Source organism: Chiloscyllium punctatum, chromosome 36 (genome assembly GCF_047496795.1).
Source record: "Chiloscyllium punctatum isolate Juve2018m chromosome 36, sChiPun1.3, whole genome shotgun sequence".
In the NCBI taxonomy this organism is placed as follows: Eukaryota; Metazoa; Chordata; class Chondrichthyes; order Orectolobiformes; family Hemiscylliidae; genus Chiloscyllium; species Chiloscyllium punctatum.
The window spans coordinates 59,630,680-59,656,740 of record NC_092774.1 but is presented as its reverse complement, the minus strand read 5'-3'; the positions used below and the strand labels follow the sequence as shown (position 1 = coordinate 59,656,740).

Genomic DNA, 26,061 nt, shown 5'->3' with positions numbered 1-26,061 from the left:
TAAACCCGTTGGATGAGAACCTGGTGTTGTGTGATTTTTAACTTTGTCCAGGTAAGGTGGGATTGGCCAGGCCAAATTACCTATAGTGCCCAGGGATGTGCAAGTTCGGGTGGATTGGCGGTGCTAAATTACCCACAGTGCCCAGGGATGTGCAGGTTAGATGTATTAGTCAAGGGGTAAATGTAGAGCAATAGGAGTAGGAGAATGGGTGTGGTGAGATTGCCATTCGGAGGTTGGTGTGGACTTGTTAGAACAGTGAGGGTTCTGTGAAGAGAAGGGATTTTTGTTAACTGTTCAGGAAGTGGGGGGAGGGGGGAAGCAGTGGGTGGAGTGCGGGGGTGGGGGGGGACGTTTGTTCACTTGTAGCAACTGGAGTGAACCCAGGTAGGGAGCAGACTCTGCAAACTCAGATATGTCTTAATTACCTGGGTAAGAAGGGTTGGAAGGATAGGGTGTTGCTGTTTTCCCTAGTGTGTCAGAATGTGAGGGGTAACCTGATAGACTTATTTAAAATCATGAGGGGCATGGATTGGATAAATAGACAAGGTCTTTTCCTTGGGATGGGGAGTCCAGAACTTGAGGGTAATAGATTTAAGGTGAGGGCAGGGGGAGGGAGACTGCAAAGAGACCCAAGGGGCAACATTTTCACGCAGAGGATGGTGCATGTATGGAATGAGCTGCCAAAGGAAGTGGTGAAGGCTGGTACAATGACAACATTTAAAAGTCATCAGCCTGAGTGTATGAAAAGGAAGGGTTCAAAGGGATACGGACAATGTGCTGGCAAATGAGACGAGATTAATTTTGGATATCTGGTTGGGCACAGAAGAATTTGACTGAAGTGTCTGTTTCTGTGCTGTACGTCTCAATGACTTTGGCTTTCCACAAATGTTTGTCATGTCTGTATGTTCAGTTTCTCTCTGGTGGCGGTGTCAATGCCTTGATAGCTCATTTTGCTTTCTCACCCCCCCTCCTCCTGGGAATGTTAACCATTTTGTCTGGTGGTTCTTCAAGAACCTGCATTGCAGGTTCACCCTGAATTGACATTTTTTGGCTTTCCAAAATCAGACCTGCTCAGTCTCAGCAATATCCCAGTGTTGTGAAAGATATTAAATTTCAGGTGGAGTTATCCAAAACTCAGATGTCAGTCTTGATGTTTTTGCTTTTCTGCCCCTATAAGATCCTGAATCAACACCTTCAGGAGAATGAGTTAGAGCGGAGGGTGGGAGAGAGTGAGTGTGGGATAGTGCTTTCAATTTTGTGGAATAATAGCACAAACAAATTGCTTGTTCTGAATTTTTATTCTGGACTGACAGTAATGAATTTTGTAATCTCTTTTTAGAGTATTTGAAGATCTGAAGATGGAAATTTCAAAATGAACAGATGAAGGCCTTATGCCCAAAATGTTGACTCTCCTGCTCCTCGGATGCTGCCTGACCTGCTGTGCTTTTCCAGTGTCGCACTTTTCGATACTAACTCTGCAGCGTCTGCAGTCCTCACTTTGACGTCAATGTCTGACAGTCACTCAATCCATCGGGACTGCAACAATTTTTGACTGATTACGTGAGAAGGAGCAAAGCTTTTTGGTTCCTGTTTCAGTCCGTTTTCAGCATCAGTGGGACTGGATGAGAGACCCTACTGTTGGAGTGCACTGAGTGTGGAGCCTGAAACAGTTTTCAGGCCTGGGAAGAGGAATTCACGGAGGGGAGGAGCTCTACACGTGTGGTGTGCGGCTGAAGCTTCGGCCGTGGAGAACCCCAAAGAATCCTGCCCCATGGAGAAACCGTGGAAGTGTGGTGACTGTGGGAAAGACTTCCGTTTCCCATCTGCTCTGGAGATTCATCGTCACAGTCACACCGGGGAGAGGCCATTCCCCTGCACAGTGTGGGAAGGCCTTCAGCAATTCCTCCGACCTGTTGAGGCACCAGCGGGTCCACACCAGGGAGAGGCCCTTCAGCTGCCCCAAGTGTGGGAAGGCCTTCAGGAATTGCTCTGACCTGTTGAGGCACTGGCGGGTCCACACGGGGGAGCGGCCCTTCAGGTGCTCCGCATGTGGGAAGGGCTTTACCCAGGCCTCCACCCTGTTGGCCCACCGACAGGTCCACACTGGGGAGAGGCTGTTCCTCTGCACCGAGTGCGGGAAGGGCTTCAGCAATTCCTTTGCCCTGCTGACCCACCAGCGGGTCCACACGGGGGAGAGGCCATTCCCCTGCACAGAGTGCAGGAAGGCCTTCAACAGTTCCTACGACAGGCTGAAGCACCAGCGGGTCCACACTAGGGAGAGGCCCTTCAGCTGCCCAGAGTGTGAGAAGGGCTTTACCCAGGCCTCTGACCTGCTGAGGCACCAGCGGGTCCACACAGGGGAGAGGCCGTTCACCTGCTATCAGTGCGGGAAGAGTTTTAACCGCTCCTCCCACCTGCGGGGACACCAGAGAGTTCACATGCCATCGCAGGGTGTTGAAGGCAGCGACGGCTGAGTGCCTTTATCGACTGGACTATCAACCCAGTTCCAGGAGTTGCCAAGGCAGATGGCGGAATTGGAATTCGGTTAAAAATCTGGAGTTCAGAATCTAACAACGAAACAATTGTAGGGGAGGGGGAACCCCCATCTGATTCACTCACCACCTTTTTAGGGAAGGAAATTGCTGTTGTGGGAACAGATTCATTCACTCGTCGCAGTGCATCCTTTACACGGGCTGGCCTACACGTGACTCCAGACCCACAGCAGCCTGGTTGACTATTCTGCACTCCTTTTCCCCCCACCCCAACTCCAGCCGATGAGGGGGGAGAAACCTACTTGGAGACAAGGTATGGGTTTAAATTGGTGCATGAGGCAATACTTCTTCTAGTTTATGGCTATACCAAGGATCCAATTCCAAAAGGACAACTCTGTGCTGACAAATAGTAAAGAACGTGGGGGTGAAGGGGCGCGGGGAGAAATGTGTGTGCTTTGACCTTGAGCTGTTTCTAAAAAATAAGATACTTTTTCTACACCTTTTTGCTGGGGGGATCTGAAGTTATAACAAAGTTGGGTCGCAATAAAGGTTACCTGAACTTACCGCCAGGCTCAGACTCTTACTGAAAGCTTTGAGCTCCAAGAGGTTTTTGTTTTAAAGATGCTCATTTCTTGCAGCCTCCTGCGCGAAGTTTCCAATGTCATGTATCAGGTGGAGCAGTGAATAAGTAGCTAGTATCATTAAAAATTGTAATTTTTTTAGGAATGCAGGTACTGTGTTGTTTTATCAGCATTGTAAAGTTTCCTGCAAATGCAAATTCATCCCATGGACCTGTATGTATGTGTGTGCATGAGAGTAGTGTGAGTGTGTTTTTGCATGTGTGTATGATGGAGTATGAGCCTGAGAGGGTGTGTGCAATGGTGGGTTTGTGAGTGTCTGAGAGAGGGTCTGCGTAAGTGTGAGAGAGTGTAAGGTGTGGCGTCACCCAAGGTTATCCTCATGGGTTCTGAACTTGGCCATCAACCCCTGCTCAGTTTGGAAACAGTTAAGCAGTGACACAACACACATCAGGGAGGACAGAGTGGCACTTGTCTCACAGAAGGTGGGAGGCTCTGGATGCTATCATCCAGGGTAAACACACTCTGGAGGACCTTCGGCTCAGATAGATTCAGCTGGAAGCCAGGCTGCAGACACGGTGTTGGTGGGTGGGGGGAATCTTAACCGGACACTTTATTCTGGGAGACAGTCATTCCCCTCAGGACAGCCTTCTGATTGGCTCAGGGATTGTCTCCATTCTCTGCAGTTGCCAGCTGGAGGCCAGATGACATTGGTGTCTGCCTGGTGCCAGGATTCAGGAACCGATAAGAAGAGGGAGAGAGAATGGATGGTGATGACTCTACCTGAGAAATGGCATATTTTTAAAATTAAGAATAGCTAAAATGATATATTCAGAAACATTATTAAAGCATGTTCAATTTTATAAAAAAGCTGCAGACATCTTTTGAAACTCGCATTGAAATATGTGCAGTTAGGCCACAGCTGAGGACAGGCTGTAATGGGTGAATGGCCTATTCCTAGTCTTGTGAAATTGGCTCAGACTATGTCAAAAAAGAATCATAGAATTTTAGAGCACAGAAACAAAGCCTTCGGTCCCGACCAACCAGATATCCTAAATTAACCTAGTCTCATTTGCCAGCACTTTGCCCATACCCCTGTAAACCTTCCTGTTCATGTCCCCATCCAGATACCATCCAAAAGTTGTAATTGTACCACTTCCTCTGGCAGCTCATTCAATTTATGCACCACCCTCTGCGTGAAACAAGTTGCCCCATAGGTCGCTTTTAAGTTTTCCCCCCTCACCCTAAACTACTTCTACTTCTAGACCTCCCCACCCCAGGGGAAATACCTTGTCTATTTACATTATCTATGCCCCTCATGATTTATAAACCTCTACCCCCTCAGCCTCCAATACTCCAGGGAAAACAGCTCCAGCCTTATCAGCCTCTCCCTGTAGCTCCAAACCTAACAACATCCTTATAAGTCGTTTCTCAACCCTTTCAAGTTTCACAACATTCTTCCCACTGAGTGATCAATAGGCTATGAACAATCTATTTTTGTTGGGGTGGAAGAGAGGACATTTCTTAAGGCCAATTAACTTTCACACTTTTTTTCTTTCTAATCCGAGGTCACTCAAATCTTTCCCCACATACCCTAAACCTTCTCGTTTAGGACCCCCAACCCTGGGGAAAAGATATACAAAAGTTGAGCAGCCAAACAAATGCAAAAGGGCTAAGAGGTCGAGCCATAGATGGGGAAAAGAAAGTGGCTCCAGCCTTTTTTTCTCCTCTTGGCATGTGGACACTTCAAATCTGTCAGTCATACCACCTACCAGAATCTCCAGCGTCTCTGTGGCAGCGAGCACTGCGCATGCTCCTGGGAGTCAGCAAAAAAACGACACCAGCTGCTCGGTGTCCGCGCACACGGCTCGCGCCCTTCTTTTGATGGACCAATGGGAAGCACTGGAGGACCGGAAGGAGACTGATCCTCCTGCCAATCAGAGCGCCCCTATTGTCTGAATGCGGAAGTTGGAACATGAGCTTCGGAAGTTGCTGTTGTTGCTCCTCTCTCTCTCTGAATAAAGATTGAACTTCACCCTAGATTGCAACCTCCTTCCTCTGTCCAACATCTGTGAGTACGGCACTCTCTTTCTCACCCTATTTTCAATTTCGTTTCTAAATTCTGAGCTTCAGTTGTTGACTTGCAGCTAATGAAAGGAAATGGGGGTTGGGGGAACAGACTCTGCAAACGTTGGTTCAGATCTGTGGCTCCATTGGCAAACGCATTACCACAATGTGATGATTTTACCTTTGCCGTGGAAGAAAATGCAGAAAAAAAGCGCATTGTTTAAATGGTGATATATTGGGATGTGGACAAAGTGAGGGCTGCACATGCTGGAGATTAGAATCGAAAAGTGTGGTGCTGGAAAAGCACAGCAGGTCAGGCAGCATCCGAGGACCAGGATTGTTGGTGATTTGGACACGAGCCCTTCGTCAGGAACGATGTGTGGATGTACAAAGGGGCCTCAACATCCTTCCACACCAGTCACTGCCAGTTGTCAGACCGGTGTAGCAAGCAATCAGCAAGGCAAGTGGTATATTAGCAAGAGTTCAGAAGTTGGGATGGCTTTCTGCGATCAGGCAGCCATTGAATATATTCAAGCCTGAGTTCATCTGATTTCTGAACAACAAAAAAGTGGATGGTGATGGGGGAAGGCAAAAATAATGTTTTTAAGACCAGTACAGAACAGTTACAGAGTCATACAGCTCAGAAACAGACACTTCAGTCCAACTAGTCCATGCTGAATATATTCACAAACTAAACTAGTCCCATGTAGTTTAGCCCATATCCCTCTGAACCTTTCCTACTCATGTACTTATCCAAATGTCTTTTAAATGTTATTACTGTACCTATATCCACCACTTCCTTAGGACATTGATTCCACACACAAACCACTCTCTTTCAAAAAAAGGTGTTCCTCATGTCTTTTTAAAATCTTTCTCCTCTCTCCTTAAAAATTTGCTCCCTAATCTTGAAACCCCCATCTGAAGGAAACAGCACCAGTCACTCACCTCATTAACACCCCTCTTGGTTTTATAAACTTCTCAACTTCCTGTGCTCCTGTGAAAAAAGTCCCAGCCTATCCACTTAGATGTAGGTATATTCATATCCAGTTATGATCTGTTCAGTGCTGGTGCATGCTCAAAAGACCAAATGGCCTCCTACTGCTCCCAATTCTCTCACACTGTGTCCAAGACAGCAAGAGACCATAAAACATAGGAGCAGAAATTAGACCATTCAGCCCATCAGGTCTGCTCATAGCACACAACCGTAATTGATAAGTTTCTCAACCTCATTCTCCCACTTCCTTCCCGTAACCCTTGATACTCAAGAACCTATCTATCTCGGTCTTAAATACCCTCAGTGACCTAGCCTCCACAGCCTCATGTTGCAATAAATTCCACGGATTCACCACTCTCTGGCTGAAAAGTTTCTCCTTATCTCCCTTCTAAAAAGTCTTCCCTTTTCTAGTCTCTTTCAGGTCCTGGTCTCGCCTACCAATGGAAACAGCTTCCCAATGCCCACTTTGTTTAGGCCTTTCAATGTTCTGTATGTTTCAATAATATCTCCCCTGAATGAAAGTGTGGGCCTGTGTTATGGACTAAGCCAGACCACTCAAAACATTCTTGAGCAGGCAGCCCCAGACCATAACTTTGCAATTTGATTTGGTAAGTGTACAGTGAAAATTACCTGGAGTAAGTTAGCTTGGTTGACTACTAGATTTTAAAACAGACAAAACTTTATTCACAAAATTACACAATGAAACACAAAGATCAGAATAAAGAACCCCTACAGAACTCAACCTTGCCGACTATATTTGGTTATGCTGTTCTGAATATGCACAATAGTCCCAATAAGCCAACTCCCTTTGAAAACCAGTATAAATGGAACACATGCTTATAGGTTGAAGTTGAGAGGCGGAAAAGAGAGAGAGTTTCCACATAGCTCCCTGTTGAACTTCCAACCAGTTCAATACTGAACTAAAACTGCTCAGCTCACTCCTCTTTCTTTATACAGGTCACTTCTAAAACATGACCAATTTGGCCTGAAGTCACACCTGTTTACATATAAACAAAAGGCCTTTCAAAATCCGTTTCATCTCTGTTCAAACCAGACTGATCAGAACCTGGCCGGTTTATTACCTCTCTGAAAAAAAGTCATGGACAGAGTCTCCTTGAGCCAGAGAAAGGTTTTTAGTCAAAAAAGGAATTAGCTTTGTGACACCTGCTAATCAGCATGAACCAGACCCTTCAGGGTGAGGTACAGCAGGGATTAGGTTCAGTAAAGTGAGAACGGAGGGAGAGTATGTGGGATGGAGATTTTCAGCTTCTAGGGAATAAGAGAGGAAAAAGAGTTTGCTGTAAATTAGAATTGATCGGATGGTCTAATGGACCAAGGAGTGGCAGATGGAGTTTAATTTAGAGAAATGTGAGGTGTTGCATTTTGGTCAAGCAATCCAGGCAGGACTGGCACAGTTAAGGGGAGTGTCACAGAACAGAGAGATCTTGGAGTGCAGGTTCATGAGTCCTTGAAAGTGAGTCTTCGGAGGTCATGGAGTGGCTGTACAGGACATTCGTTAGGCCACTTTTAGAATACTGTGTTCATTTCTGGTCTCCCTGCTACAGGAAAGATATTGTTAAACTTTGAAAGGTTCAGAAAGGATTTTCAAGGCTGTTGCCAGAGTTGGAGTGTTTAAGACACAGGAAGAGGCTAAATACGCCACTGAAAATTTTCTGTGGCGCATTGGAGGTTGAGGGGTGACCTTATAGATGTTTATAAGGGGCAGGATAGGGTGAGTACCCAGGTTAGGGAGTCCAAAACTGGACGGCATATGTTTGTGGTGAGAGGGAATGATTTAAAAGGGACCTGAGGAGCAACATTTTCACAGAGGGTGATGGAGTCTGATACAATTACTACAAAATTTAAAAGGCATCTGGATGGGAATATGAAGTGGAAAGGTTTAAGGGGATATAGGCCAAATGCTGGCAAATGATTTTGGTTAATTTAGGATTCCTTGTTGGCACAGATGAGTTGGATTGAAGGGTCTGTTTCTGTGCTGTATGACTCTCATCATCTTCGGTGAAAGCAGAAGTGTGGTTCTGAAGACTGGACTTTCAGAGCAGTTTTCAAAGATGTTTTGCCTTGTCTGGGAACAGAAGAAGTTGCAAATTAAATCTTTTATTTGTGAGACAGCAACTGAATGAGTGAATACATCTTGGAAAGTGGGAATTCATTGAACTGTGGGGATGAAGCCCTACCCTATCCAGTCATTTCTGCTGGTAGATGAGACTCGGACTCAAGATTAGGGGGAGTAGATTTAGGACAGATGAGGAGGAATTGCTTTTCCTGGAGAGTAGTGAATCTATGGAATTTTCTGCGAAGGAATCAGGAGAGGCAGCTTCATTAAGTATATTCAAGACACAGTTGGATGAGTTTTTGCAATGGTAGAGGAATTAAGGGTAGTTGGGACAATGGAGGTAGGAGTAGCTGAGACGATGGATAGGTCAGCCATGAGCTTAATGAATGGCAGAGCAGGCTCGATGAGCCAATAGCCTACTCCTGCTTCTATTACTATGGAACTATAATCCTGCATTTCCCATGGCTAACCCACCAAACCTGCACATCCCTGGACACTGGGCAATTTAGCATGGCCAATCCAAATCAAGGCCAGTGAGCAATGTTGTGATCTGGAGAATTAACATCAGAGAATGATAGAAAGGGACAAGGAGAGTAAATATACCAGCAATCAAAACTGGATTCTAAAGATCACAAAAATTGAAACAAAAAACGGTGTGTCCGAATGTGTGCTGCATTGTAACAAAAGAGAATTAATTGACTGCACACATTGAAGAGAATAATTATGATCTGTGACTCCTAACGGAGACATGGCTTCAGAATGACAAGGATTGAATCCTGAAAATTGAGGGGGTAGTCAAATGGAAAGCAAGATAATGGGAGAGGTGCTAATGAAAGCACTGATCACAGGGTAATCTGGTGTCAGCTCGGATTTCAGGTCCTGGTTTCTCTGTCCTCTGTTGATTTTCCTGTTCCAACAGAGTAAAATGTGGGTCTGCTCTCAGCTCTGCTGGATTTCTGCTGAAGCTTTGACCCCACCCCTTTTATTCCTTCTGGAACAATAAAACATTCAGTGAATTGAGACCCAACCCACAATCTCCCAGTCTCTCAAACCAATCAGACACAAGAGTGTAGTCATAGCATGGAATCAAACAAGAAAAATGAAACAGTTAAATATATCAGTGCTCGTGCTTAATTAGATTAGATTCCTATAGTATGGAAACAGGCCCTTTCACCCAATAAGTCCACACTGACCCTCTGAAGAGTAACCCACCCAGACCCATTCCCCTACATTTACCCCTATCTAATGCACCTAACATTATGGGCAATTTCGCATGACCAATTCACCTGACCTGCGCAACGTTGGACTGTGGGAGGAAACGGGAGCACTCGGTGGAAACCCACTCAGACCTGGGGAGTATGTGCAAACTCCACACAGAATCAAACCCAGGTCCCTCGTGCTGTGAGGTAGCAGTGCTAACCACTGAGCCACCATGCTGCCCCCAAATGTTTGTTCATTATTTCTGGTTTACTTCCTAGAGTTTTCCCAGGATTCTTATAGCGCCCTACTTGAGGAATACTCTCTCCCTTACATCTAACTATTCTCACCCAGCTATGATTTATAACAATATTTAAACCAATGTAAATAAAGCATCTGTTATCAAATAGACATAGAGATATACAGCACGGAAAGAGACCTTTTCTCTCCCTCATGCATGCATGCACACACGTGACTGACAGGAAGTTCTAGGATTTACATATTATTGTTACCTGCAACCCATTCTAAACGATGAAAGACTTAATCCAGGTCTGTTCAATATATCATTTCAGTGGCAGGACACTGTAATGTTTTTTCCATGAATTCTGTGCCTTATGATCTTATTCTCCACAATCACCTGATGAAGGAGCAGCGCTGTTAACACCAGTCCTTCCAAATAAACCTGTTGGGTGTTTGATTTTTAACTTTGTCCAGGTTAGGTTGGATTGGCCAAGCTAAATTACCCGTAGTGCTCAGGGATAGGTGCATTAGTCAGGGCAATAGGGGAATGGGTGTAGGTGGGTTACCCTTCGGGGGGTCGGTATGGACTGCTTGGGCCGAGTGGCCTGCTTCCACACTCTGGGAATTCTCTGAAAGGTAGGGATTACTCTATTGCAAACTGCAGGGCGGCGCAGGCGCAGTGCGCGGAGCTGTTGTCGGTCTTTCCCCGCCCCCTCACCATCTATGACGTCATAACGCGGAAGTGGCCCTGTCCGTTTCAGAGTGAAGCTCCCTCCCTCTGGGCAACTCTTCATCCTGGGAGGGAGTGGGGGGAAAATCTGTTCACTTGAAGCAACCGGAGTGATTCCAGGGAGGGGGGCAGACTCTGCAAACTCAGGTATGTGTCTTAATTACCCGGGTGAGGAGGGACGGAGGGATGGGATGGGACTGTTTTCCTTCCCGCGCCAGAGACTTAGGGGTGACCTTCTCGACTTCTAGAAAAGCATGAGGGGCATGAATAGGGTAAATATACAAGGTCTTTTCCTTGGGATGGGGGAGTCCAGAACCGGAAGGTAATAGGTTTAAGGTAGGGGGAAGATTTAAAAGGGACCTAAGGGGCAACTTTTTCATGCAGAATGTGATGTCTGTAAGGAATGAGCTGCCAGAGGAAATGGTGGATGCTGGCATCTGGATGGGTGTTTGAATAGGAAGGGTTCAGAGGGATATGGGCCAAGTACTGACAAATGGGACTAGATTGATTTTGGGTATCTGGTTGGCACGGAAGAGATTGACCGAAGGGTCTGTTTCTGTGCTGTGTATCTCTATGACTCTGGCTTTCTACGAACATATATACAGTTTCTGTCTGGTGTTGGTGTTAATGCTTTGATGTCTCGTTTCCCCCCACTTCCCAGGGATGTTAATGTGAGAACAGAGGGGGGAGAGTGAGATGGTGCTTTCAATTTTGTGGAATAACTAAAGAAAAGAACGTTCCCCCAAAAGTAGAAATGCTTGTTCTGAATTTCTACCCTGGACTGACACTGATGACTTTTGTAATCTCCTTTTACAGAGTATTTGGCGATCTGAGGACGGAAGTTTCAAAATTAACAGATGAAGGGCTTATGCCTGAAATGTCGACTTTCCTGCTCCTCGGATGCTGCCTGACCAGATGTGCTTTTCCAGCACTGCGCTTTTCGGCACTGACTGTCCAGTAACTACAGTCCTCACTTTGTTGTCAATGTCTGACAGTCATTCAATCCATCGAGACTGCAACAATTTTTGACTGTGATTCTGTGAGAAGGAGCAAAGCTTTTTGGTTCCTGTTTGAGTATGTTTTCAGCATCAGTGGGACTGGATAAAAGTCCCTACTGTTGCAGCGCACTGATTGTGGAGCCAGAAACAGTTGTTCAGCCTGAAAAGAGGAATTCACGGTCAGGAGGGGCTCTAAAAGCATTTGTGTACAGCTGAAGCTTCGGCCATGGAAAAACCTGAGGAATCCCACCCCGTGGAGGAATCGTGGAAGTGTGGCGACTGCGGGAAAGGCTTCCGTGCTCCATCTGCCCTGGAGATTCATCGGCGCAGTCACACCGGAGAGAGGCCATTCATTTGCCCCAGGTGTGGGAAGGCCTTCAGCAATTCCTCCGCCCTACTGAGGCACCGATGGGTCCACACGGGGGAGAGGCCCTTCAGCTGCCCCGATTGCGGGAAGGACTTCAGCTATTCTTCTGACCTGAAGACCCACAGGCGGGTCCACACGGGGGTGAGGCCGTTCTCCTGCACTGTGTGTGGGAAGGCCTTCAGCACCTCCTCCACCCTACTGACCCACTGGCGGGTCCACACTGGGGAGAGACCATTCACTTGTTCCGAGTGCAGGAAGGGATTCTCTCAGGTGGGCAAGTTGCGGACACACCAGCGGGTCCACACTGGGGAGAAGCCTTTCAGCTGCCCCGAGTGTGGGAAGGCCTTCAACGATTCCTCTGCCCTTCAGACCCACAAGTGGGTCCACACACAGGAGATGCCTTTCCCCTGCACAGATTGCGGCAAGATCTTCAGCAATTCCTCCACCCTGCTGAAGCACCAGCGGGTCCACACAGGGGAGAGGCCCTTCAGCTGCCCCGAGTGTGGGAAGGGCTTTACCCAGGCGTCGGTCCTGCTGATCCACCAGCGGATCCACACTGGGGAGAAGCCTTTCTGCTGCCCTGAGTGTGGGAAGGGATTCACTCAGATGGGCAACTTGCGCACGCACCAGCGGGTCCACACCGGGGAGAAGCCCTTCATCTGTCCCAAGTGCGGGAATGCCTTCAGCGATTCCTCCACCCTACTGAAGCACCAGCGGGTCCACACTGGGAAGAGGCCATTCCCCTGCCCCGAGTGTGGGAAGGCCTTTAGCAATTCCTCTGACCTGCTGAAGCACCAGCGTGTCCACACGAGGGAAAGGCCCTTCAGCTGTCCCATATGTGGGAAGGCCTTCAGCGATTCCTCCGCCCTGGTGAAACATCGGCGGGTCCACACGGGGGAGAGGCCCTTCAGCTGTCCCGAATGTGGGAAGGGCTTTACCCGGGCAGCCACCCTGCGGAGGCACCAAGGAGTTCACGTGCCATCGCAGGGGGATTGAAGGAGCGACTGTCGAGTGCCATTATGGACTGGGCTATCAACCCAGTTCTGGAACTCCCAGGTTTGAATCCCACCGCAGCAGATAGCGGATTTGGAATTCGGTCAGAAATCTGGAGGTCAGAATCTAACAATGAAACCATCGGGCGGGGTCGGGGGGAAGCCCCATTCTGATTCAGTCACATCCTTTTTAGGGAAGGAAACTGCTGTTGTGGGAAAGGATTCACTCAGTCATCCCAGCTGCATCCTTTACCTGGTCTGGCCTACACGTGACTGAGACCTACAGCAGTGTAGTTGACTCCACCTGTTTCCCCCCACTTCTTTCCCTCCCGGCAGATGGGCAGGGAGTAACTTACTTGGAGACAGGGTATGGGTTGAAATTGCTGAGTGAGGCAATACTTCTTCTGGGTTAAGGCTGTACAAAGGATCCAGTTACAAAGGGACAAGTCAGTGGTGACCAATAGGAAAGAAAGTGGTGTTGGGGGGGTGGTGGCGGAGGGGTGCTTTGACCTTGAACAGTTAAAAATCAGCTACGTTTTCAACACCTTTTTGCTGAGGTGATCTGGAGCTGTAACAAAGTTGGGTCGCAATAAAGGTAACCTGAACTTACTGCTGGGCTCAGACTTTGAAAGCTTTGAGCTCCAACAGGTTTTTGTTTTAAAGCTGCTCATTTCTTTCAGCCTCCTGTACTAAGTTTCCAATGCCATGTATCAGATGGAGCAGTGAATGAGTAGCTGGTATCATTAGAAATTGTAAAGTTTTCAGGAGTGTAGAGTGCGTTGTTTCATTGGCATTGTAAAGTTTACTGGCAGCACCGGGAGATGTGGTCTGTGTTCACGAGATATGATGTGGAGATGCCAGCATTGGACTGGGGTGGATAAAGTTAAAAATCACACAACACCAGGTTATAGTCCAACTGGTTTCTTTGGAAGCACTAACTTTCAGACCGCTGCTCCTTCATCAGGTAGCTGTGGAGCAGGATCATAAGACACATATTTTATAGCAAAAATCACAGTGTCATGCAACTAATAGGATATATTGAACAAACCTAGAGTGCTGTTAAGCCATTCATCTTTTAGAATGGGTTGCAGGTTTTAGTTCGTTAATACGTAAATCCCAGAACTACTTTTAAGTCATGGTCTTGAGATGACTTAAGGTTTTTTTTTAAAAAAGTGATATCTTAGCTCAGACAATGCATTACAGGTGTGAACTTCGAGTCTATCAGTATCCCAATCTTGAATCAGACTGGTTCTATTTCCAAAGTAGGAATTTATAAAATATTACATGGATTGACTGGCTGCAGATTGTGTTTTTTTGAGCAAAATTGAATGTATCTGCAAATATAATTCTGCCAATACAAATTCACCCCATAGAGTTGTGCGTGCATGAGAGAGTGTGATTGTGTGCATGTCAGTTTGTGCATGCGAGTGTGTGTAAGACTGTGTGAACATTTGGTAAAGTGTGAGTGTGATGGAGTATAAGCCAGTGAGTGTGTTCGGGCAGGGGGATGGGGGGGTGTGTACATGTATATGTCTGAGAGAGAGAGAGCGTGTGTATGAGAGAGGTATGAATAAAAGCGAGTGGTTGCGTTTTGCTAAGACAAGGGCAGGACTTGTACAGTTAATGGTAGGGCCCTGGGTCATGTTGTAAAACAGAGACATGGGGGGAGTTAAGGTACATAGTTCTTTGAAAGTTGCATCACTGCTAGACAGGATGGTTAAGAAGGCACTGAGCAGCATTGCCTCCATTGTTCACACCATTGAGTTGGGACATCTTGTTGAGGTTGTACAGAATGTTGGTAAGACCACTTTCCCGGTACTGAGTACAGCTCTGGGTGACCCTGTAAGAGGAAGAATACTATTAGAGAGGGTTTGGTAAAGATTTACCAGGACTGGAGGGTTTCAGTTGCAAGGAGAGGCTGGGACTTTTTTCACTAGAACACAGGAGGTTGAGGGGTGCGCTCATTGAGACTTATAAAATCATGGAGTGGAGATAAGGTGAATAGAAAGGGTCTTCTTAGTGTAGGGGAGCTCAAACTTGGGAGACATTTTTTTTAAGGTGTAAAGAGAGATGTAAAAGGAACCTGAGGAGCAACGTTTTGACAGGGTGGTTTACATGAGGAATGAACTTGCTGAGGAAGTGGTAGATGCAGGGACAGTTACAACGTTTAAATGACATTTGGATGGGTACATGAAACGAAAGGTTTAGAGGGATATGGGCCAAGTACAGGCAAGTGGGACGAGTTCAGTTTGTGAATCAGTGGATGATTTGGACCAAAGGGTCTGTTTCTGTGCTGTATATCTCTCTGAACCAGAAGTGATCTTATTGAAATCAGTAGAATTCTGAAAGGGGCTTGACAGGATAGATGCAGATAAAATGTACCTTTGTTGGGGAGGGTCACAGAATCCTGACAATGTGAAAGCAGGCTATTCGGCCCATCTATTCCACATTGGCCCTCCATATTGCTACCCATCCATACACACCCCCTTACTCCATATTTTCCATGGCTAATCCACCCTAACCTGCACATCTCTGGGCACTGTGGGTAATTTAGCACTGCCAATCCACCCTAATCTATAATTTACCTTCTCAAGAATGTAATTTAAGTACAAAGCTTTTCTAAGAAAAATGTCAGTCTGACTGGACATTGGGACACAAATAGAATTCACACCTCTGTTCAAAAAGCTCTGCATTTCAATGGCATTTTTGAGAAGGTAATTAAAACCAAATTCTGGGATTAACAAACCAAAGAGAAGCAACCCATTCTAAAAAATGAAAAATTTAATCTAAAATTGTTTAATGTATCACATTTCCATAATACTTGACTCCTTTGACTATAAATTCCGTGATCATGATCTCATTCTCCACAACCATCTGATGAAGGAGCGGTGCTCCAAAAGCTAGTGCTTCCAAATAAACGTGTTGGATTATAACCTGGTGTTGTGTGATTTTTAACTTTGTCCATGGAAACTCATGAGTTGTGGGACTTGTAACAGTTGTCATTTTGTGATGTGTTCCAAGTGAAATTTATCCTCTGCTCAGGCACAGGTGAACAGTGTGTTCTTTGACTTTGTGGATGACCAGGCTAGCAGTTATTAAATGCTTCTGTTAACCAGCAGAAGCAAACTGTAGATCAGCAATCGTTACTCAATAGTCCTGGTAATCCTGTTGGGTCAACAGAGAGAGAGAGAGAGAGAGGGCGAGGATGTCACATCTAAAGTACATACAGAAAAGTTGTTTTGCTTGTTCAGTCAGTTGAGTTGGTTCTGCACTCAGATGAGAGTAGATACTGCTTTTAATGGATCATAATTAAACACTATGATGGAACACCTTAATTTCAAGGAATGCTGAAAGGGCAAATTGAACTGTAACCTTGAAGAGAGGTGTTCTTCCATTTCTAACCTTGGATAACCCAACTGAGATATTTTTACTGATCGCTCCAGAATCATTTTACTGCTGGATCTTTTCAGGGCAAATAATTTATGGGAGAAAATTTCTATATTGGGAAGGCAGGGAAATTTAAAGAAAAGGCTGTTAAAAGCATTTTAACTGGCCCTACGAGCTCTCATGGGACAGTGCATTTGCCATAAACATTTCAGAGAAATTCTGTCTAACTGTTGGACTGAAAACAGTTTCCCCATTGAATGTTAAACAGCTATTGAGAACATTGCACATTATAAAGTGTGTTCTTGAGGAACGGAGGAGGATTGAATTTGCCAATGTGAAGCACATTTTACAGAGAGAGGAAATTTCTCAGGATTGAGAGGTTGATAGAAGTCAACAATTGTCAAATTATTTCATGAAAAGTACAGCTGGTATGGGGAGATGACTAGGGATCACAGAAGAGGAGTATCTGTAATGAGCACATAGAAACAAACCCTTCAGTCCAGGCCAACCAGATATCCTAAAGTAATCTAGTGATCTATTTGCCAGCATTTGGCCCGTATCCCTCTGATTCCTTCCTTATTCATATCCCCATCCAGATGCATTTTTTTCTTCTTCGGAGAATACTTGGGTGAGAGCCAAGATATTGCTATTGCTCATCCTTTCCACACTGTGCCCAACCTTCCCTTTGTGCTAATTGTAGCTGGAGAAGCCTGAAATCTGAAAAGGATTTCCTGAAAAAAAACACTGATTCGAGGTTGGGCTCAGTGATGGATTTTCTAAAGCTTTGCTGTTGTAGTTTTCAATTTGACAAAAAAAATTTCAGTCATTAATGTCCAAGACAGAGTAGATATTCATTTAAGATATAATTGAGATATATATGTTCTTTACAATGTTTTTCCTTCATTACCAGTGATTGTCTGTCATTTGGTACATTGAGCATCATCTTTTTGTGATTCAACAGATATGATTTGAATTGAATTCTGTAAGATGGTTTTGTATTTTATTTAACTTTGTGTTAAAGGTTTCCTTTTCATGACTTTATTAAAATATCTTAATGTATTATAATGAAGCAGCTAATTTATTCTGAAATTATTTCAATTAGTTGGTCAATTGCCGAATAATAGCTGCATAACTGTTGTAAATATTGACACCCAGGAAAGCTATTTTGTTTAATATATCTTATCAAAACAATAAAATTGTTTTTCATAGGAAATAAAATTTGCAGTCTTTTATTAAATGGTTAAAAGTAACTTTGCACTTAATTGCTCCGTTTGGGATTAAACATTGTGACTTTGATAAAAATACTCTTTCAGAGATTACGGTGAGTGTATTAACAAACAAATGTTGCCATTTGCTCTTGAATTACCTCAAGCTCAATTTGAAATTCTTGAATGAGTTGAATAAGGGGTACACAGTGAATATTTATTGCACTTTGGCAGTGCAGAGAATTTCAGCAATGTATTTGGTTAAACAAGATATGTATCTCTCCTGATAACTTTGTAATTCTTTGATATTTTATTTGTCAGTGCTCGTGCCCAAACATCCTAAAAAAAAATGTTTTGGCATTTGGTGAAGTTGTGAATTTTCAATCTGTTTCACAATTAAATGACACAACCAATCTAAAGATTAAATACATATCACCATCTCTTTGCCGTTGTTATAATAGAAAGTCAACATGTAGAATTGCCAATGAAACATAAACCGTGGCTGCTCTTAATGTGGAAAGACTGAATATCAATTGAAATGATCAGAATTAGTAGACATGATGGCATTGTGCACAAACTGTGAGTAGCGTGAGTTCAGAATTTTTCTGATCACTTAATTCTGACACATGCAGTGATGGCAGCATCATAATCTGTTTTATTTGTTCATGGAATGAGAGGATCACTGGTAAAACCAGTATTTTTCATCATCCCTTAATTTCCCTTGAATATTGGGTGAGGATAAGATGAGGTTGAATTGCAAGGCCTACTGGCTTACACTGTCCCCTGACAAAACAGAGACTTTGGGAGGAGAACAAAAATTGGAAGTTTAAAATATTGATGCTCCCATTTATCTCTCTCAAAAGGCAGTTGTTTGGTCCATCAAATTTGTAATGGCTCTTTTTATAGAGTCATAGAGATATACAGCACAGTATTCTTCCAATAACAGAGTGACCAGACCTGTACTCCGTACTCTAGAAGTGGCCTCACCAACATCCTGTACAACCTCAACATGATGTCCCAACTCCTATACGCAGTGGTGTGAACAATAAAGGCAATGGTGCTAAATACCTTCTTAACCATCCTGTCCACCAATGATGCAACTTTCAAGGAACGATGTATCTGAATGCCCCTCCACACCAACATATCTCTGTTTCACAACATGATCCAGGGCCCGACCATTAACTGTACAAGTCCTGCCTTTCCTTGTTTTAGGAAAATGCAAGCCCTCCCCTTTATTCATACCTCTCACAGCTAACCGATGAAGCAGCAGTGTTCCGAAAGCAAGTGCTTCCAAATAAACCTGTTGGATTATAACCTGGTGTTGTGTGAATTTTAACTTTGTACACCCCAGTCCAACACCAGTTCCTCCATATCGTTTCTAGTGAATACAGCCCACCCCTCCTGGTGCTGCCAGTAAGCTTTACAACGCTGATGTAACAACACAGTACCTGCACTCCTGAAAAGTTTACAATTTCTAACAATACTAGCTCCTCATTCACTGCTCCATCTGATACACGACATTGGAAACTTAGTGCAGGAGCCTGAAAGAAATGAGGAGCTTTAAAACAAAAACCTCCTGGAGCTCAAAGCTTTTAATGAGAGCTTGAGCCTGGCGGTAAGTTCAGGTAACCTTTATTGTGACACAACTTTGTTACAGCTTCCGATTCCCCAGTAAAAAGGCATGGAAAACGTTGCTGCTTTTTAAACAACTCTGGGTCAAAGTGTGCATACACCACCCCACCTCACTTCCTTTACTACTGGTAACCACCAAGTTGTCCCTTTGTAATTGGAACCTTGGTACAACCTTAATCCAGAGGAAGTATTGCCTCACTCAGCAATTTCAACCCAGACCCTGTCTCCATGTAAGATTCTCCCAGCCCATCTGCTGGGGGAGGGTGGTTGGAGATTTGGGGCAAAGTAGAGTCAACAAGACTGCTGTGGGTCTGGAGTCACCTGTCGGTGAGACCGGGTAAAGGATACAGCTAGGGTGACTGAGTGAATCCTTTCCTGAAAAGGATGCGAGTGAATGAGATGGGATTTCCCCCGCCCCCCCAACCATGAAAATGGTTTCATTTATAGATTCTGAACTCAAGATTTCCGACAGAACTCCAATTCCACCAACTGCCACAGCAGAATTCATACCTGGGAGTCCCCGGAACTGGGTTGATAGTACAGTCAATAATGGCACTCGGCCATCACTCCTTCCCGAGTGCGGGAAGGGCTTTACTCGGGCCTCCACCCTGCTGACCCACCAGCGGGTCCTCACTGGGGAGAGGCCCTTCAGCCGCTCAGAGTGTGGGAAGGGTTTCACCCACTCCTGCCACCTGTGGAGGCACCAGCGTGTTCACGTGCCATTGCAGGGGGTGTCAAAAATAGTTATGGGAGAAGGCAAGAAATATTTTTTTTAAAATATTTTTATTCGGAACTATTTCAAATCTCTCACAACACCTCTGTATACAAAAGAGAACAATACCAAAATACAGAAAAATAGCAGTACGACAATATCATACTGTGATACTATTAATAATAAGCTACCTATTATTTTACTGGAACAAACTTAGCTTAAACTAAACTACAATCAAATTGAATAAAAATAAAATGAAAAATAATTTAAGTTAATTTGAATTCTATCACATTACTTTATTCTATTTTGCTCACCACATCTCTATTAAGGCTCCCATCCATTGGAGCACCAGTTATTGTACCCGTATTCTTTTCACCCAGCCTTGCCCCATGAGCGCCCACACTGATTCCCACAGCTATACCATGGCTCTAATTAATACTGCTGGTCAGTCTGCATCAATATAATTTAGAAAGGGCTGCCACGTCTTGTAAAACTACTGTTTTGTGGTGCACCATATTTGTGAGGTCATCTTGGGGGGGGATGCTCCATCACTAGCATATGCCACCACATAAGCCCTGGGGTTTTTTCCAATATCCAATTCATTAAAATGTTCTTCCTTGCACAGTGCGTAAGAATGTTACACAATCTGTTCCTGTGTTCTCTGACAGAAGGCAAATTTGGCAACCCCAGAAGAAGAAATACCGGATTCACTTTAACTTCAATCCCCCAGGATGTCCTTCAGCTCCCTTACTATAGCACTCCAGCATCTCTGGATCTTACAACATGACCAATAGCAGTGTATGAGTGCCTATACTAATTTTACATTTGGGACACCCTGGTGATGCGCCTCTCTTGAACTTAGCTAGCTTCTCTGGCTCCACGTAAGCCCTGTGTAAAATCTTCAATTGCATGCCCTGTGCTTTGTTACATATTGAAATTTTCCTTACATTTTCCCCTATATCTTGCCATACTTCTAATGAAATATCCTATCCTAGCTCCCGATTCCACATCCCCTAAGGTACGTCCCTTCTGTAAATGATACAACGTACTAACTGAAAGAGCGCCTGTACACCAGAGTACTCTTTACTCCACATTTGACCTGTAATGCTGAGCCAGGAGTGTGATCTTCCTCTGTATTTAATCCATTAGCTGCAAGTATTGGAAAACGTCCCTATTAGACAATGCATATTTCTGACTTAGCTGGCTAAATGACATCAAGACCTAACCCTCGAATAAATCTTCCCTACAGGAAATTCCCTTATTCTCCCATGACTTAATGCCGGAGTCCATTGCCCCAGGTTTAAATCCTTGGGCTGCCACCAGTGGGGTAATCAGCGAGGTCTTCAGCCAAATGCCCTTGTCTTGCCTCATTATCCTCCAGGCTTTCACTGTATTTAAAATGATTGTACTCTTACGCTGCTCAGTCTCGGATTTCATCTTATCAATGAATATTAGATTAACGAGGGGACATCTCGACTGCAATGCTTCAACGTCAAGAAAAATCGACCCCGAGTCCCCCCGTGCACAGTCACCCACATATGCTAAGAAAGCGCTTATTTGATATCTCTTCAAGTCCAAAAGGTCCACTCCTCCTCACCCTGTAAGAGCTGCAATTTGGTAAACTTAATTAGGGGGCACCTGTGACACCAAATAAAAGAAGCGAGTCAACCATTGAGCCTCAGTAAGACTCATCTGGGGAGCAACAACAGGAGCATTCTCATGGGGTACAACAGGCGAGGAAGAACATTCATTTTAATCAGAGCTATTCGGCCTAACCATGATAACGGTAATCCGTCCCATCGCTGCAAATCCCGCTTTATCCTCTCCAGTAATTGTACATAGTTAGCTTTATACAGCTGGTGGAAGGCAGGGGTAATAAAAATTCCCAAATACAAAAACCCTTTTGACGACCATCTAAACAGGAACTACATTCCATCCTTCAGATCAGGCACCTCCACTAATTCTTACCTCCCCACCCCATCGGCATGGCTTCTGATTTTGTAAAGTTGATCTTGCAGCCCGAAAAACTGCCAAATAAATTAATTGTTTGAATCAATCGAGGAACGGACTCCTCCAAATTGGCCAAGAACAAAAGGACATCATCAACATACAGGGTAATCTTATGTTCCCCCATTCCCACTCCTGGCCCCACTATTTCAGGGTCCTTCCTGATAGCCTCAGCTAACGGCTCAATTGCCAAGGTAAATAGCAGCGGTGAAAGAGGACACCCCTGTCGACTACCTCTCCCAGGATTAAAGTTATCTGACTTAGTGCCGTTTGTGATGACTGCTGCCTTAGGATCATTATACAACACCACCACCCATCTTAGCAAAGGTTGTCCCCAGACCAAAGTGCTTGAGGACCCCAAACAGGTATAGCCATTCTATCTGGTCAAATGCCTTTTCTGCATCTAGGCAGGCCACTGAACCCAGGATCAATCTTTGCTGGCATACCTGCACCATGTTCAGTACCCTCCTGATATTGTTGGAGGAGCTACGGCCTTAAAAAAGCCCATCTGATCTTCTTTCACAATACAGAACAACACCTTTTCCAACCTCAGGGCCAGCGTCTTGGGTAGAATTTTAAAATCTACATTCAACAGTGAAATGGGTCTGTATGAAGCACATTCTTCGGGCTCTTTCCCCTTCTTTAAAATGAGGGAGATATTAGCCTCCCTAAGAGAGGGCGGAAGATAATCCTGTGCATATGAATAGCTATATATCCCCAGAGGTAGCTCCACCAACACATTTATGAATTCCTCATAGAATTCACTTGGGAATCCATGTGACCCCAGTGCTTGCCACCTTGGAGATGCTCTATTGCTTCCTACACCCCCTGTATTGTCATAGGCCCATTCAACGGAAACCTGTTACGCGTTTATGCTAGGGAGGTGCAGGATCTCAAAAAAGGCCTGCATTCTCGCTGTACTGTGTTCATCACCCTCTGACTGATATAACTCTGCAAAGTATTCCCTCAATCTAACATTAATCTTCTTTAACTCACGAGTAACTGTGCCAGCCTTCTCTCTAACAGACATAATAGATTGAGAAGCATTTTTCTTTCTAGTGAGATATCTACGTGGCTTATCTCCAAATTCAAACAATCTTTGTTGCGCAAAGCAGACCTTTTTTTCCCCAGTGTGTGCAATGAGTTGGGAGCAGCCCAGAGAGCTGCAGCTTGACCAGTGAAGTCCTATTATAATATACTTCCTCAGCTTTCTGCAGACGGGTCTCCAACACTGTTGTTGCTCCTTCCTCTGCGTCCTTCTAGTCATTGAATAAAAAATAATCACGCCTCATAAATATGGCTTAGTGGCCTTCTACAGTATTTCCGAATTACTGGCCGTACCCGAGTTGATATCCCAGAAGGCTCTGAACTCCTGTGATTTACTCAACAAATTTGCTATCCCGTAACAGGAATGGGTCCATGCACCAATGCTGTGCATCCATTCCACCACTCTTGATTTTACCTTCAAAATACACTGGCACATGCTCCGACAGCTATATTGCCAATTTCACAAGCCAATGTTCTGTCCAAGTAATCCAATGGCATTAAAAAGTGTCAGTTCCCATGTGGTACTTGTGTGGTTTGGAAGAGAAAGTAAAGTCTCTTCCATTAGGGTGGAGATGTCTCCACACATCCACTAATCCCAACTCCTCACACATGTCCACCAACTGCTGAGATTGCGCGGGTGTACCTGCCTGGCCCCTTGGCACCCTGTCTACCTCGGGATCTATTAGGCGATTAAAATCCCCTCCAATGACCATGCCGCATACCCCAAGACTCATTAATTTTGCAACTGCATCAATTATAAATTTAAGAGGGTGCACCGGGGGGACAATACACATTCAAGATGCCATACTCTTCTCCATGTATTAGAGCTTTAAGAATGACGGACAGTCCATGTTTGTTCCTTAATTTGCTCAATTACCTGGAAAGGGAGGTTCTTCCTTCTTACCAGTATAGCCACTCCTCTACACTTGGAACTAAAGGAGGAGAAGAATACCCTATCATAACCTCCTTGCTGCAGTTTCAGATGTTCCTTATCAGTTAAATGTGTCCACCCTTTCCCTCCTGAGGCTTGACAGCACCTCCTTTCTTTTTAATGGGGGAATGGCTCCCTTTTACATTCCAGGTGCACCACCTGAACGACTCAGTAGCCATGGTCATCCAGGGCAGCCCATGGTTTCCCAAGAGGAGGAAGCTTATCTGAGGTGCAGTGAGCAACAAAGACATTAACTCTATAAAGTCTAAAAACTGCTCCTATTAAAAACTACGATAAATAAAAATCTAACTACCACATATAACTTAAGCAAACGCTCAAATAACCCCCAATTATGTAGAGATCTCTTCCCCCCCACCTCCCCAAACCCCACCATTGCCACCATCCTGGCTCCTTTCCACTGAGGCTGTGCCCCAAACACCAGGCAGTTCACAGATTGAAAAAAAAAAGTTATTTACATTCTGAGAGTTAACATGGCTACCCATCTCCCCACACCCCTTCTCCATACATCTTAAGTACAGGTATAGCCACCCACAATCCAAAAACAAAAGGATAGCAGTAAAAAAAAGGCCCCAGACAATACGTAACTGACCGATATACTAAATAATTCCAGTTTTTTGTCAGGGCAGTACGTATAAAGCCGAGAACCACAAAAAGGGGCAAAAAAGTAGCATTGTCTGTAATGATGTCCCTCCCGCCTTCACCCTGACTCGATTTCTTTAATTCAGAGAATTCGCAAAGTCCATCGCCTTTTCTGCTGAATCAAAATTATATACCGTCCCTCCATGAGTGAAACGCAATCAGGTCAGGGACCTCAAGGAATATTATATGTTCAGATCCCTTAATTTTCTCTTCACTTCATCAAATGCCCTTTTCTTAATCCAGGCTCCTGAGAAGTCCTGAAAATATATTATTCTTGACCCTTTGTGCATTAAAGTCTGTGGACCTCTTCCCAGTCTTCTTGCAGTTTCAATCACTAACTGTTTGAACTTTGTAATGCAGGAGGCGCACTAGGACCACGCGGGGCTGCGGGTCCGACCTGGACCTGAGCATTTCCATCCGTTGGGCCTGCTCCACACTCAACAGGCCCGACTTCAACTTCAACCCCAGGAATCCAATAAGGTCTTTGCCTTCATCGCATTCCGGAAGAACCATGAGCTGGAAGATTTTTCTTCTATTTTAGTTTTCCAGGTCGTCCACATGCTCCTGAAGGACCCGAACCTGGTCTTCCAGCGTTCAGATCCTTCCTCCTGAGACCTCCGCCACGGTCTCCGATGCCACGGTCCTCTCCTCTGCTGCCTATGCTCTTCGGGCCAACATTTGAATTTCCTGTTTATGCTTTTTCAGCGTGGCAGGTAGTGGTTCCACCGCCGCTTCAATCTTTTCTCAGAGTTTGGCAAACTCCGAGAGTAACTGCTGCTGCCCCATTAAATCCAAAGGGACTGCCCTGGGAGTTTGAGTAATGGCTCCAGGCTCCCCTGATGCAGTAGGGGAGGGCCCTGCCTGCTGCACCCCTGTCGGCCCCTTTCCTTCATTTGCTTTCATTCTGGTCCTAAAGCTGTCAAACCACAATTGTAGCAGCTCCAGACGTTCAGTAAGTTCATGTTAGCAATTCTTTTCTCCTACAGATGGTTAATGAGGTGGGGGGGAGGGGTAAAAGTCCACCATGCCGGGGGTATGGCACAGAGCCCACCACAGCAGACCACTTAAACCACCGCCATCTTGGATTTCCAAGAAAATGGTTTTAAGACCAGTACAGAACAGCTACAGGGTCATACAGCACAGAAACAGACCCTTCGGTCCAACTAGTCTATGCTGACTAATTTCTCAAACCCAACCAGTCCCATCTGCCAGTAATTTGCCTATATACCTCTGAAACTTTCCTATTCATGTACTTTTCCAAATGTCTTTTAAACATTGTCACTGTACATGCATCCACTTTCCTCTGGACACCCATTCCACACACAAACCACTCTCTGTGAGAAAAACATGGAGCTCTTCATGTCTTTTTAAAATCTTTCTCCTCTCCCCTTCAAACTTTGCTCCCTAATCTTGAAAGCCCAACCCCAGGGGAAGGACACCTGCCTTTCACCTCATCTGTAACCCTCATGATATTATAATCCTCTATAAGGTCACCTCTCAATCTCCTCTGCTCCAGTGAAAGAAATCCTAATCTATCCACCTGGCTGTAGGTATATTCATATCCACTTATGATCTGTTCAATGCTGGTGCAGGCTCAAATGGCCAAGTCCTGCTCCCAATTCTCTCACTCTGTATCCAGGACAGCATTGGGAGATTGGGAAAGGGGAGGGATAGATATCTTGTTTGTTTTTATTTTTAAAATGCACTTGATTCCCACAAATAAAATCAACAGGTACAAGTACAGCACA

The 26,061-nt window shown here is 44.9% G+C and overlaps 2 protein-coding genes across 4 annotated transcripts; both read left to right on the top strand.

The window, feature by feature from the left end:
- Positions 1 to 1,652: 1,652 nt before the first annotated feature.
- On the top strand, positions 1,653 to 3,218 carry LOC140460551 (uncharacterized; the record flags this gene model as incomplete). The annotated part of the gene is made up of 1 exon (XM_072555138.1): positions 1,653 to 3,218. A coding segment is annotated over one exon (822 nt), but the record flags the coding sequence as incomplete, so codon positions are not given.
- A 1,815-nt stretch (positions 3,219 to 5,033) lies between these two features.
- Positions 5,034 to 17,302, top strand: LOC140460547 (uncharacterized). Of its 3 annotated transcripts, XM_072555129.1 has the most exons (3): positions 5,044 to 5,141; positions 6,543 to 6,739; positions 11,192 to 17,302. In XM_072555129.1, the coding sequence occupies exon 3, from the start codon at positions 11,600 to 11,602 to the stop codon at positions 12,734 to 12,736; it is 1,137 nt and encodes a 378-aa protein (XP_072411230.1). In that variant the 5' UTR covers positions 5,044 to 5,141; positions 6,543 to 6,739; positions 11,192 to 11,599; the 3' UTR covers positions 12,737 to 17,302. The 3 variants fall into 3 exon arrangements, with proteins under 3 accessions (XP_072411229.1, XP_072411230.1, XP_072411232.1); XM_072555128.1 differs by lacking the exon at positions 6,543 to 6,739 and having other exon boundaries at positions 5,034 to 5,141; XM_072555131.1 differs by lacking the exons at positions 5,044 to 5,141; positions 6,543 to 6,739 and adding an exon at positions 10,422 to 10,522.
- Positions 17,303 to 26,061: the final 8,759 nt, after the last annotated feature.